This window comes from Lactuca serriola, chromosome 4 (assembly GCF_051521515.1).
Source record: "Lactuca serriola cultivar US96UC23 chromosome 4, Lser_US96UC23_V15, whole genome shotgun sequence".
Lineage (NCBI taxonomy): Eukaryota > Viridiplantae > Streptophyta > Magnoliopsida > Asterales > Asteraceae > Lactuca > Lactuca serriola.
In genome coordinates this window covers 326,524,417-326,535,986 of record NC_136411.1, presented here as the reverse complement: position 1 = coordinate 326,535,986, position 11,570 = coordinate 326,524,417, and the positions used below count along the sequence as shown (strand labels likewise).

The 11,570-nt window shown below is 32.7% G+C and overlaps 2 protein-coding genes across 2 annotated transcripts; one reads left to right on the top strand and one right to left on the bottom strand.

Moving 5' to 3' along the window:
- Window positions 1–4,638: 4,638 nt before the first annotated feature.
- LOC145099577 (uncharacterized) lies at window positions 4,639–5,518 on the top strand. The gene is made up of 3 exons (XM_079037130.1): window positions 4,639–4,952; window positions 5,013–5,218; window positions 5,304–5,518. The coding sequence occupies exons 1-3, from the start codon at window positions 4,639–4,641 to the stop codon at window positions 5,516–5,518; spliced, it is 735 nt and encodes a 244-aa protein (XP_078893256.1).
- A 2,289-nt stretch (window positions 5,519–7,807) lies between these two features.
- LOC145097410 (stress response protein) lies at window positions 7,808–9,987 on the bottom strand. The gene is made up of 7 exons (XM_079034960.1): window positions 9,849–9,987; window positions 8,987–9,190; window positions 8,861–8,911; window positions 8,563–8,771; window positions 8,347–8,469; window positions 8,165–8,236; window positions 7,808–8,080 (listed from the first exon to the last, which is right to left on the bottom strand). Exons 2-7 carry the CDS (start codon window positions 9,171–9,173, stop codon window positions 8,009–8,011), a joined length of 714 nt encoding a protein of 237 aa, XP_078891086.1. The 5' UTR covers window positions 9,174–9,190; window positions 9,849–9,987; the 3' UTR covers window positions 7,808–8,008.
- Window positions 9,988–11,570: the final 1,583 nt, after the last annotated feature.

Sequence of the window (11,570 nt, the reverse complement as noted above, 5' to 3'; positions counted from 1 at the left end):
TGTTTTGCTATGAATGACCTACGAGAGGCAGCTTATGTACTAGGCATTAGAATCTTTAGAGATTCATCTAAATGTCTAATAGGATTGAGCCAAAGTAAATACTTAGATAAGCTTTTGAAAAGATTCAACATACAAGATTCTAAGAAAGGGTATTTACCCAGGAAGCATGGTATAAGATTAAGAAAGGATCAATCTCTCAAAATTGAAGAACAACTAGAAAGGATGAGTCGATTACCATATACTTTTGATATAGGATCGATCGTGTATGACATGACATGTACTAGACCTGATATCTTTTATGCTTTGAGCATGCTGAGTCGATATCAAGAGAATCATGGTGATAGTCATGGGATGGCTATGAAGAATATACTCAAGTATCTAAAAAGGAACTAAGGATATGTTCTTAGTATATGGTGGTAGGGAAGAGTTGTGAGTTATAGGATATTCAGATGCAAGTTTCTACTATGATAAGGACAACTTGTGTTCACAGTCAGGTTGGATGTGTTTTGCTGAATAGAGGAGTTGTTATGTGGAAAAGTTCCAAATAGAAGATAGTGGTAGACTCGACATGCAAGTCTGAGTATATTGTTGCATGTGAAGCAGAAAAGGAGGCTACATGGTTAAAGAACTTCATCGGTGGTCTTGGATTTATGCCAAGCAGCAAAGAGCCTATAGAAATCTATTTTGATAATGGGGTTCAATCACCTTGACTAAAAAGCCCAAGGACCATGGTAATTCGAGACACACACTGAGAAAGTATCATTACGTTCGGCATAAGGTGGAAGATGAAAACATCATTGTGAATAAGGTTTCATCTAAGGAGAATCAAGAGAAAAACATGATGGTAATGTGAGGACCATTGGTATGAGACTAGATAGTTATTTGATGTAACAACTTACTTGTTAGTTTGAATTATTATGAAACACATGACAGTATGAATTGTAACTGTTTTGATGTTTATTTCATAGTGTCTTAATAAAGAGATTTTTTCTATGAAATTCGAATATTATGTTTCACTTTTGCATGTTCTGTACCTTACTTCTAGAATGTTTAATTATGTATAAATGTCCACAGTCAAACACTTAAGGAAGTGGGTGAGTGATTTAAGACTGTCATGAGTATTGGTTGATTAACCAAGGTGCATTGGGTATTGCAATAGAGATTGCGCTAATATTGCATGAGTACTTGATGTGTATTGCAATAGATATTGCACTAATATTTCATGAGTACTTGAAATTAGAGGTTTTAAGTATTGGAACAACCTTGCGCTTAGATATTAATTCATGGATCTAGTCATATGTAATTCTAAGATGACAATATCTTTTATTCTTCAAACTAAGATACATATGGGGTTTTGTTTGCAAAATCAATTATACATTGGTGTGCTCCAACGCTATCCGTAACTAGTAGTCATAAAGGGTATTTCCATGTATGATTAGACAGGTAGACAAAAACTAGGTTTTTAAAGTTTATTTGTTCCTTTTTGTAAATGGGAAGTGATATTTATGGGACTTCGATGATTTGGTGATGATATCTAAAGTGCTTGGCCCAGCCCTGACTAAATTGGTGCATTCGATTTAGTATTCAGATGTATTGTCAGAAATCATTAATCGGAAAACAAAATTTTGGACATTGAGATTAACCCATATTCATGGTTCATGTTCATAGAGATATCTAAAACAAAGGAATAAGATGATCATTAGTCTAAGGACTACATTCTAATCAGATTTTGGTGTTTGCATTGGATGACTACTCTCTATTGATTGTTGGTGAAATATTTTGATCCGGAAAAGTTAATGACTTGTCCAAGTGGGAGACTGTTGGAAATAATGTAAAATGTCATTAATAGTTTTAATAATATTTATAATAATAGCAAGGTCCTTTTGTGTTGGCTTCATGACCCAAATATCATAAGGAAATGGAGATAAATAAGTTATTAATTTATTAAGGAATTAATATATTAATTGAAAATTCGGTTGTTCAAAAAAAAATTAATTGAAATTTTTTTGGTAATTAGTTAAAGGGTTTTAATTAATTAATGGGCTTGAATACTAATTAATCAAAGGGATTAATTAGAATATTCCAGAAGCCTCTTGAGAGCCTATAGGGGACAATTTTGATTTGTTCCTGGATAGGGATATGGTTAATTTGAACCGTATAAGGATTAACCGTAGAGTTTGAATCCTTTTAGGATTCTATCTGCAGCCTATAGCTAGACTCTTAAGGGTAAACCCTAGAGCTTCCTTTTCCCTCATAAAATTTGCCTATACCCTGCCTCTATGACACCCATTTTTTAGAATGGATCAGTTGGTGACCTAAAGGAGTCAAACGCATGGATTTTAAGGAAAACAATTTCCCACAACGTGGTGTATGGAATGTCATGACGTGGCATGGCTTGTTGTTTTTCTGTGTATGTGTGTGTGTGTGTGTTCTGATGGATGCCACAACGTGGCAAGTAGCCACGACGTGGTGGCTATTGTAGCCCAAGCCCATGATTTTTAGGGCTTCTTTCATATTTAAGCATCTTAATTCATGGATTAGCTCTTCCCCATCAACCTCCGTCTCTTAGTTTTGAAGCCCTTGACTCCATGCATGATTGAGAGCTTGTTTGCTTGATTGAAGAGCTTGTTCTTGGATTTTGGTGAAGCTTAAGGAAGGAAGTTCATATTGGTGCAAGAAAGCAATGAGCTAGCTTGGATCCATCACCCTCTTCTGATTTCTGACTTATTGAAGGTATAAAGTTCATACCTTAACCTTCAGGTTTTTTTTGTTTCTAGTTTGAATTCATGTTGGATGATTTTGGTCCCTTCCATGGATGCTAATGGAGTTTGAGGAACTCCATAGCTTGTTGTAACTCTAAAATGGGCATTAGGTTTTTGAAAATGTGAAAAGTGTCCTGTTTGTGACTATCTTGTGTTCTTCGGCAAATTTTAGACATATTATGGGCTTAATGGACTTAGGGTTATAGATCTTGCTTTGGGGTGAGGTCATAATGGATAAAGTTGGAAACTTTATCCATTAAGTCAATGAGAAGGATTAGATCTGAGGTTTTGAGCCTTGATTTGTAAGGATTAAGCCCTTAATGAAGAATTGTAGAATCTGCGAGTGACCACGACGTGGCCAAGGAATGACCACAACATGGTGTAGTCCAACTTCACGATTTTTTGTCTGGACATGCCCAAGACGTGGCGATGTCATGCCTTTCGTCTATTTTGTCATGTCATGCAAACGACATGGCCAAGAGGTTTCCATGTCATTGTGGTTGTTGACTTGGTTGACCGTTGACTTTTAACCAGTTTGACTTGGGGTCAAACTTGGAGGATTTGGATTGCTGATTAAGGAATTATCTCTTTTTGGTGTTAGTCGGTTCGCAGGATTTATCAATGCAAGGTGTAAGATTGTTGTTTTGTTTCTATAATTCTACAGTTATCGTGAGTTTCTCACTATGCCATGTATCCCATTGTATATCATTTGCATGGTAGGATAGGGGTACTGGTAGAGTACAAGTATGCTAGTTGACTAGGATAACTCCTTGTTATACATGTGTAGTGTAGGAAACTTGGTGTCTTGATATGATTATACCGGTAGGATCTTTCCTATGGATCGTATGTTACTGTTAGGAGTTGTTTTTGGTTAGGATAACTGTGGTAGGCTAGTTATCAAGATTATGTATGACTGACCAATGAAGGACTTAATTGAGAAGTGGTTAATTGCAGGATAACTAGGGGGCTAGTTGCCAAGGGTATGTAATATGCTAGTATATGTTATGTGTTTATGTTACATGATTATGTGGTAATGATAAATTGGGTTCTATGTAGTTTAAGTTGGATAGCCAGAGAACTCTTGGTCTAATGCCTTATTGCGGTGTTCTTTTCTGATTGTTCACTCTCAGGTGGAACATCTATTCAAGTGTCTATCTTATCCCTGGCTACATATGACTTTATGAATTTTTTGAAAGACCAAGATTTGACCTCTAACACTTTTATCAAAGACTAGTATTTGGCCCCTAACAATGGCAAGGAATACCATTATTTGGCATATGGAAATACGTGATTGTGAGACTATGATTTGGCCCATATCACTCACTCGGGGTTGGAGTAGACCTCTTATTTTATATATGATTGTTATGTATGCTTTATGCATGTTGATAAGGGATTTCGCAGGTTGGGGCTATAGCCGAAAGCTTTGTATGTGGAAGCATTATATGTATGATGGAATATGTGGTATACTGGAGAATTCACTAAGCATAAAGCTTACATTTGTGGATTAAACATTTTGTAGGTTATTCATGAGAAGAGCTCAGTCGGACTGTACACGCGCATCAAAGATATTTTTGTAACAAATGTTATTCAATGGTTTAATTGGTTAAACCCTAGTTTGGGTTTGATATTTTCGTATAAACCCTAGTTTGGGTTTCTTCCTTTTGTTTTTTGTGTTGTGGATCAAATTCCAGTAGAGGGGTGCTACGTTGGATCCTTCATCCATAGCAACGAACTGGCGGTCATGAGATCACAATCAAGCAATCAAGAGGTGAGTAGTTCTTTCTTTTGTTGTTTTTTAAATAATATTGCTATAACTAGTATGCATGTCCTCTTAGTTAAATCTCTTGATTGTTTTCGCTACGACTCTCTCAATTAGATGTACTTGGATTCTATTTTGCAGCAAATGGATTTTGGAGGTAAATTGTGGAATTGGATAAAATGGTGTCTTTCTTCCAATAGAGTTTCCATTCTTGTTAATGAACCCCCCACAAATGAATTTCCTATTAAGAGGGGTGTGAGGCAACGAGATCCTCTTTCACCCTTTCTCTTCATCATTGCAATAGAAGGTCATAGTGTCTCTCTAAAAGAAGCTTGCAATTGCCATATCTTTCAAGGTATCTCTTTACCTCATGATGGCCCTTACTTGTCACACCTCATGTATGTGGATGATGTCACCTTTGTGGGTGAATGGTATAAGATCAATCTTATTAATTTAAATAGAATTTTTAGATGCTTCTATCTTGCATTCAGTTTGAGAATCAATCTTCTCAAGAGTAAGGTGTTTGGAATTAGGGTGGATAGTTTGGATATTAGTCGTCTTGCTAGCATTTTACATTGTGAGCGCGTGGAGTTTCCTTTGACTTACCTTGGTCTCCGTATTGGTGAAAACATGAAGCTTGCTAAGCATTGGAAGTCGATTGTGGATAAGTTTAATTCCAAGTTGTCCATGTGGAAAGGTATAAACCTTTTGTTTGGTGGTAGACTCACTCTGGTTAAGTCCGTTTTGGGGAGCCTCCCCTTTATTTTTTTCTCTTATTAAAGCACCCAAGAAGATTATTGAGATACTGGAAGGAATTAGAAGGAAATTCCTATGGGGAGGTGTTGACAATAAAAGGAAGATTCATTGGGTTTCTTGGGATTTGGTGACAAAGCCTAAACATAAAGGATGTCTTGGTGTTGGAAGTCTTAGTTCTTTAAACATTGCTCTCCTTGCAAAATGGTGGTGGCATTTAAAAGTTGAATCTAGCTCGCTTTAGGCTTCTTGTATTAAGTCTCTAAACAATACAAAATGTATGGATAAGAAGCCTATTTTGCTAAATATAGTATCCTAGGTACTTGGTTATCTATTTACCAAATAAGATCTTGGAGAATGAGATTTATCTCTTGATGACTTGTTTTTTAGGATTTTAGGAAACGGAAAACATACCCACTTTTAAAAAGATGGGTAGTGTGGTGATGTTATTTTAAAATATTCTTTTCCAAAGTTATATAAGCTTGAGGTAAACAAAAATAGCAAGGTTTCGAAGAGGTTTTTCGGTGATCAGGTGACTGCTTTTAAGGGATGTGGCAAAGAAATCTGAGAAGAGGAATGGAGGCATTGCAGCTAGAAATTTTGGAAATGCTTGTTGCTACTTTCAATTTGCCAATTGCTGCATATACATGGCAATCGCGGACGGATGCCTCGAGGATTTTTTCAGTCCATTCATTGCGGCTTTTAATGATTTAAAAGTTGGAAGATGTTCGCTTGTTGCGTGGTTTTAAATGGGTTAACTGGGTGCCGGTCAAGATCAATTGTTTTGTTTGGCAGTTGATCTTCAACAAGATTATGGTCTCTATCAACTTGGTGATTAGAGGAATTGTTCTTAACTTGTTACTGGGTGGTGTGACATTCTTTCATCGGACCCTGACAATATAGAGGAGTTTCTTACTATCTTGAAGGCCTCGATCCAAAGTAAGAAAATGAGACACCTAAGGTTGGCTCTATTGTATTCGGTGGTGTGAACTATTTGGAATTCTCGTAATGTCTTGGTTTTCAACCAGAGATGTTCTTCCTTGAAGGCGACGAATGATATTCAATTAGTTGCGTTTAACTGGATTAAACATAGATCTTCTATCAATATTCTTCTTATAGTTTTTCTTACATTACTTATAACTTATAATGTTTTTTATTGTATATTTTTTCTAGTGTCTTGTTAGTGTTTTAATACATTTGCGATTAAATAAAACTGAAGAAAAAAAATGCTCATGAATGCTTATTTGTAATTATGGCCATTAAAGTTTGATTGGTATTTTAATATTGCCTAACATATATAATATTTTATGATTATTTTTTTATTATGTATTTGAGCATTTTTCCATGCTTCTAAACCTTTATCAAGATTAACTTGAAATATTAAATGGCAAAAACTGACACGACACATTAACCCATAACGAAATAAACGAGTTTTGTTAAGATATTTCAACTCGTTTTAATTAAACGGCTTGACTAAACACAACACAAAAACTAAAGATGTAAAATTATGATTGGGAATTTCAATTCAAATATGACTCGAAAGTGATCCGTTTATTTATATAAAAGCTTTTTTGTAATCTCTGTGTAAACTAGAAAGATCCAAAATTAAAACTATATGTAAATTTTTTTTGGGGGTCATAGTTAAATTGGTAATGTGCAAATGACTTATCTTATAGGTTAATACTTCATTTTTAATTTATTTTTTTCTCTCAAACTACAAAGTCACATCGACCACTCCCTTCTCCTCAAGATCCCACCCTCCGACTCCCAAACTCCTATTTCCATTTTACCTTCTAAACCTACTATGGATTTAGCCATTCCATCTCCCAACTACTACTTTTTTTCCCCTTTCCCTTTACACTCTTTTAATATGTTTATTGTTTATTTTAGCCATTCCATCTCCCAGCTACTACTTTTTTTTTCCTTTCCCTTTCCACTCTTTTAATATGTTTATTGTTTATTGTTTCTACTTCGGGGATGTTTGGGAGTGCTTTTTGAACTAGAAAAATGCTTTTAGATAAAAGTGTTTATTTGCTTATAGTGGTGGTAAAAAAAAGTTTTTTAAAGTGTTTGGATAAGCTTTTATAGTGAAAAAAATCAATAAGTTAAAAAGTGTTTGGCTTAAAAATTGTTTTTTGAAGTTATTTTAGTTGAAAAGCCATAAGCTGTTTCAAAAAGCCACATTTTACATTTTTATTAAAAAACGCTTATTGAACCTTATGAAAAAAACTATTTTGAAAAGTGCTTTTGAGTTGCCAAACAGCAAATAAGCACTTTTCAAATGCAATCCCAAACACCCCATTCATATGACACGTCATATTTCAATAAGACACGAAAATAAACTGGTTGACATGATAAGTAAACAGATCAATTATGGTTGAACTCTCTCAACCTATTTACTATTTCAATACATAGCAAACCTGACACAACATGTTTGTTAGGTCTATATATATATATATATATATATATATATATATATATATATATATATATATATATATATATATATATATATATGCAAAAGGTGTATAAATTTAACAAAACAAACCAGTTTCACTTCTCATTGTTAGAACCAAAAGCAACATGATACATAAAATTTAATGGATTATATTTCGATTAGCAAAACCGAAAACCAACAAACATTAGAAAAAAACAAAACCAACATTGTATTTTTTTTTCTTCTGTAAACTATCCTCAACTTCCACAAAAAAAAACTCATTTCATTCCACTCTCTTCAAACATCACTTTTACGCCTCTTTTTAGCCGATTTTTTTGTTTTTGCAGGCACCAAATTGTCAGTCTCCTTCTACACCCAAAAATAACAACCAATTTTGCTTAACTTTTAATTTCCAAAATCATAATTCATAAGAAATAAAACAAAGTAATTTACCTTCTTTAATCTCTTCCTCTGTCTCTGTCTCCCTTTATTTTTCTTCAAATCTTGTCCTTCATTCTTCTTTGACTATACCATAATTCAAAATTTGTCAACTTTCTATAAAAGAAAACCCAAATGGGACCCACATATCAAAACAATATTCGCAATAATCACATAACAAATAACAAATTACAAACCATTGCAAGAGCTAAAGTTGCAGCATGTCTTTCTTGATGAGTTTCTCCTTCTATTTCTCCATCACTATCTAGCATCATCTTAAGCCTTCCTTCCTTCAATAGTTTCACAGATCGACTATGCCTCTACATTAATAACTAAAAGATTTAAAACATTTTCTTGCATAAATTGATTTTAAAAAAAAAAAACAAAACTCAAGTTGTTTATATTTTATAAACCTTGGATTGGAGATGAGCCTTTAATGTTTCTTCTGTTAGACAAACGATTCTTGGGCATAACTTGCACTTGAAAACCGATTTACTTTTCAAGACACAATCAAGAAGATCACTTTTGATTGCCTCTTTGTTGATATTGTGTGTGTTATTCATATCTAAATTGTTTTCAGAAGACAGTGGGCAGCTAATGACATCATCATTTGTGAGTAAACCTGTCATATAATTCAAAAGAATTGAATAAAGGAACAAACTTTGTAACAGTTGAAATATAATTATATAAACTAAGTACAAATAACTCAACCTGAAGAGTCAAGGGTAGCTTCATCTGCTGACCCATCTTCGCTTTCATATCCTAAAAAACAAGATTTTGTAAGAAATTAATTTGATGATTTACAAAATCATCAAGTGAAATGTAATAATAATATACCAGAAGATGAGGAGGAATGATGGTCTTTCTTTCTTGATTCCATGACCATGTTGTCATTATTTTCTTCTTCTTCTTCATCTGTATCTACTGATGCTTCTGCATCCAGTTCAGATTCTGAAGATGATGAAGAATCTGAAGGGACATCTTTATCCCCATGTTCTTGCTTGTAAAACCTCCTTTTGATCATATCTTCTGCTAATCAAACTGAGCATAACAGAAAAATAATCCAACAAAACAGTAAGCCACATTATATGAACTCATAAACCCCACATACTTACACATGCGTTTACACAAATGCATGTACTTTTAGCCAAATGTTGAAGTTCATAGTAATTCTTTGTTGATACACATTCTAGATTAGATTATACCTCTATGGAACTTTATACAATTAGCAATTTTTCTGTCAAATAAGCATGAAATCCATATGAACACTACAAATGAAACTCGACCCTTTTGAAATCAGAAGCCAAACTCTAGTTGGTATTTTTGCTAGATTTAAAGTCATTTGAAGCAAACAACGCAGGTATGTGTTTTTAAAACTTGAGAACCACCTCGAATCAAATAACACTTTCAGTCGGTGCCCTAGTTTACGAATATACACCTTCGAATCAAATAACAGAGGGAAATTTTCTTAAAACGTGAAAAATGCCTTAAATTTGGACAGGAATCTACTATAAGCAAGTGAAATAAGATTTTGTGAGCACTTTCGGTCGGTGCCCTAGTTTACGAATGAATTTCACAAAGAACAAGCTACCAACAATCAAATGAGGAAAAAAGGGGGAAAGATGAAGTTGTTTTGAAAACTTCGGGTTGAAATGGATTTAGAACTAGTTGTGTGCGAATGTAAGGGCAGATGGCTAACCTGCGTGATGGCTGAGTGTTAAAGGAGGCGACCACCGGAGAAGGGTTTTTGGCTTCGGAGAAATATGGCAGCAGTCACCAGAGTGATCGATGAGGCTCGATTAGGTCAAAGGAGGGTTACAACTTTATCAGTCACCCCGCCAAACAAAAGAAAAAATGATATAAAACTAAAAATATATTTTTGCAAATCCTTCTTTTATTGTTACCATTTAATTTTATTTATTTTCTTTTTAAATGGCGAATTTAATCTATTTTAAACTATTTTTTTATTTCATTTATGTGTGACAGTACTATAAACAATTTGGTATCTTTCTTTTTTTCTTATTAATAGATCAAAACAAGTATCAAGATTAAAAGGATAATAAATAAATTCCATATGTTGTTAATTTATATGAGTAAAAATAAATAAAAATAAAACATAAAATAAATTTAAATTCTTTTTTTATAGTAGATATCGGCTTTTTAAACTAATTTATTTTCATAAAGTAGATTTTTCTTGAAAAAAAATCTAAAAATGCCTTCAAATATATAAAAATTTGTATTTTCATATTTATCCTATTTACCTCTTAATATATCACGTCTTTTTTTAATGGAAAGTCTTTTCCATAATTAAATGAGTAAATTATACGAATAGTCCCTATAGTTTGTGGTAATTTGTATGTTCGATCCCTAACTTATTTTGTTAATTTGGAAGGTTCTTATAGTTTTTTTTTTTCGCATTTCGTCTTTATCTTACCTAAAAATACTAATTTGTCCTTCATTTTTTTATTTATTTAAATAAAGTGGGGTATGTAAGGTAAGGTAAGATGAGATGAAATTGAGGTTGAGCGTGTGTTTATTTAAATAAATTAAAAAAATCAATGAAAAAATATTATTTTTAAATAAAAAAGAGACCAAATGCGAAAAAAATATAAAAACCTTACGAGTTCAAAAGACAAATTATGCAAACTAATAAATTACTCCAGATCATAGGGAGTAGGGACCATTCGTTTAATTTAGTGTGATTAAAATAATTACTTTTCATTTTGTTTTATTTTATTTAGCTTGATGGGCCAAAAGCCCAAAAGTGATTGAGCTTATCAATCTATGGACTAAGTTCCCTAAAAATTAGTTTGACAACTATGAGCGCAAACTTCTTTCTTTTGTTGTTTGATTTAACACCAAAGCTAAATACATTTCCATATCCATAAATAAAATAAAATGCAGCCAAAATAACATCTCATCTACTCTAATGAGTTAGAATGTTTTTGCCGCTTATCCTATAGGTTATTTAAAATGTCAACATGATTTTTTTTTTTTCATTTGGGAAATTCTGAATTTTTTTTTCCTTTTCTTAATATAAAAAATAATCGAAGTTGACTAAATATTAAACTTGATTAACTCCTTTTAATGGTCAAGTAATTTGTAAATAGAATGTATTGAATTCAAATAAAGCTCAACATAATTGAAAAACAAAAATATAGTTCTTTTTTTTTAATCGTACGCTTCATATATTATTTGATTCATAGCTAATATTGTATAAGATTTCATAATTTTAGAAATTCAAATCAAAGAATTCAAAACAATGTGATATTTATTGATTTATTGATATCCTTTTCAATATATATATATATATATATATATATATATATATATATATATATATATATATATATATATATATATATATATATATATCTTTACTATCTTATAAAACAAATCCCACTATTTCTAAAACTAGATT

What these genes read in the sequence shown, in the direction of transcription:
- LOC145099577 (XM_079037130.1), top strand. Translation starts at nt 4,639, where the DNA reads ATGTACTTGGATTCTATTTTGCAGCAAATGGATTTTGGAGGTAAATTG. An exon ending in GTCACCTTTGTGGGTGAATG is followed by an intron (nt 4,953 to 5,012) that starts GTATAAGATCAA and finishes TCTTGCATTCAG; the next exon opens with TTTGAGAATCAATCTTCTCA. An exon ending in CAAGTTGTCCATGTGGAAAG is followed by an intron (nt 5,219 to 5,303) that starts GTATAAACCTTT and finishes CTCTTATTAAAG; the next exon opens with CACCCAAGAAGATTATTGAG.
- LOC145097410 (XM_079034960.1), bottom strand. Translation starts at nt 9,173, where the DNA reads ATGATCAAAAGGAGGTTTTACAAGCAAGAACATGGGGATAAAGATGTC. An exon ending in CAACTTTAGCTCTTGCAATG is followed by an intron (nt 8,237 to 8,346) that starts GTTTGTAATTTG and finishes ATTATGGTATAG; the next exon opens with TCAAAGAAGAATGAAGGACA. An exon ending in AGAGGAAGAGATTAAAGAAG is followed by an intron (nt 8,081 to 8,164) that starts GTAAATTACTTT and finishes TTTTGGGTGTAG; the next exon opens with AAGGAGACTGACAATTTGGT.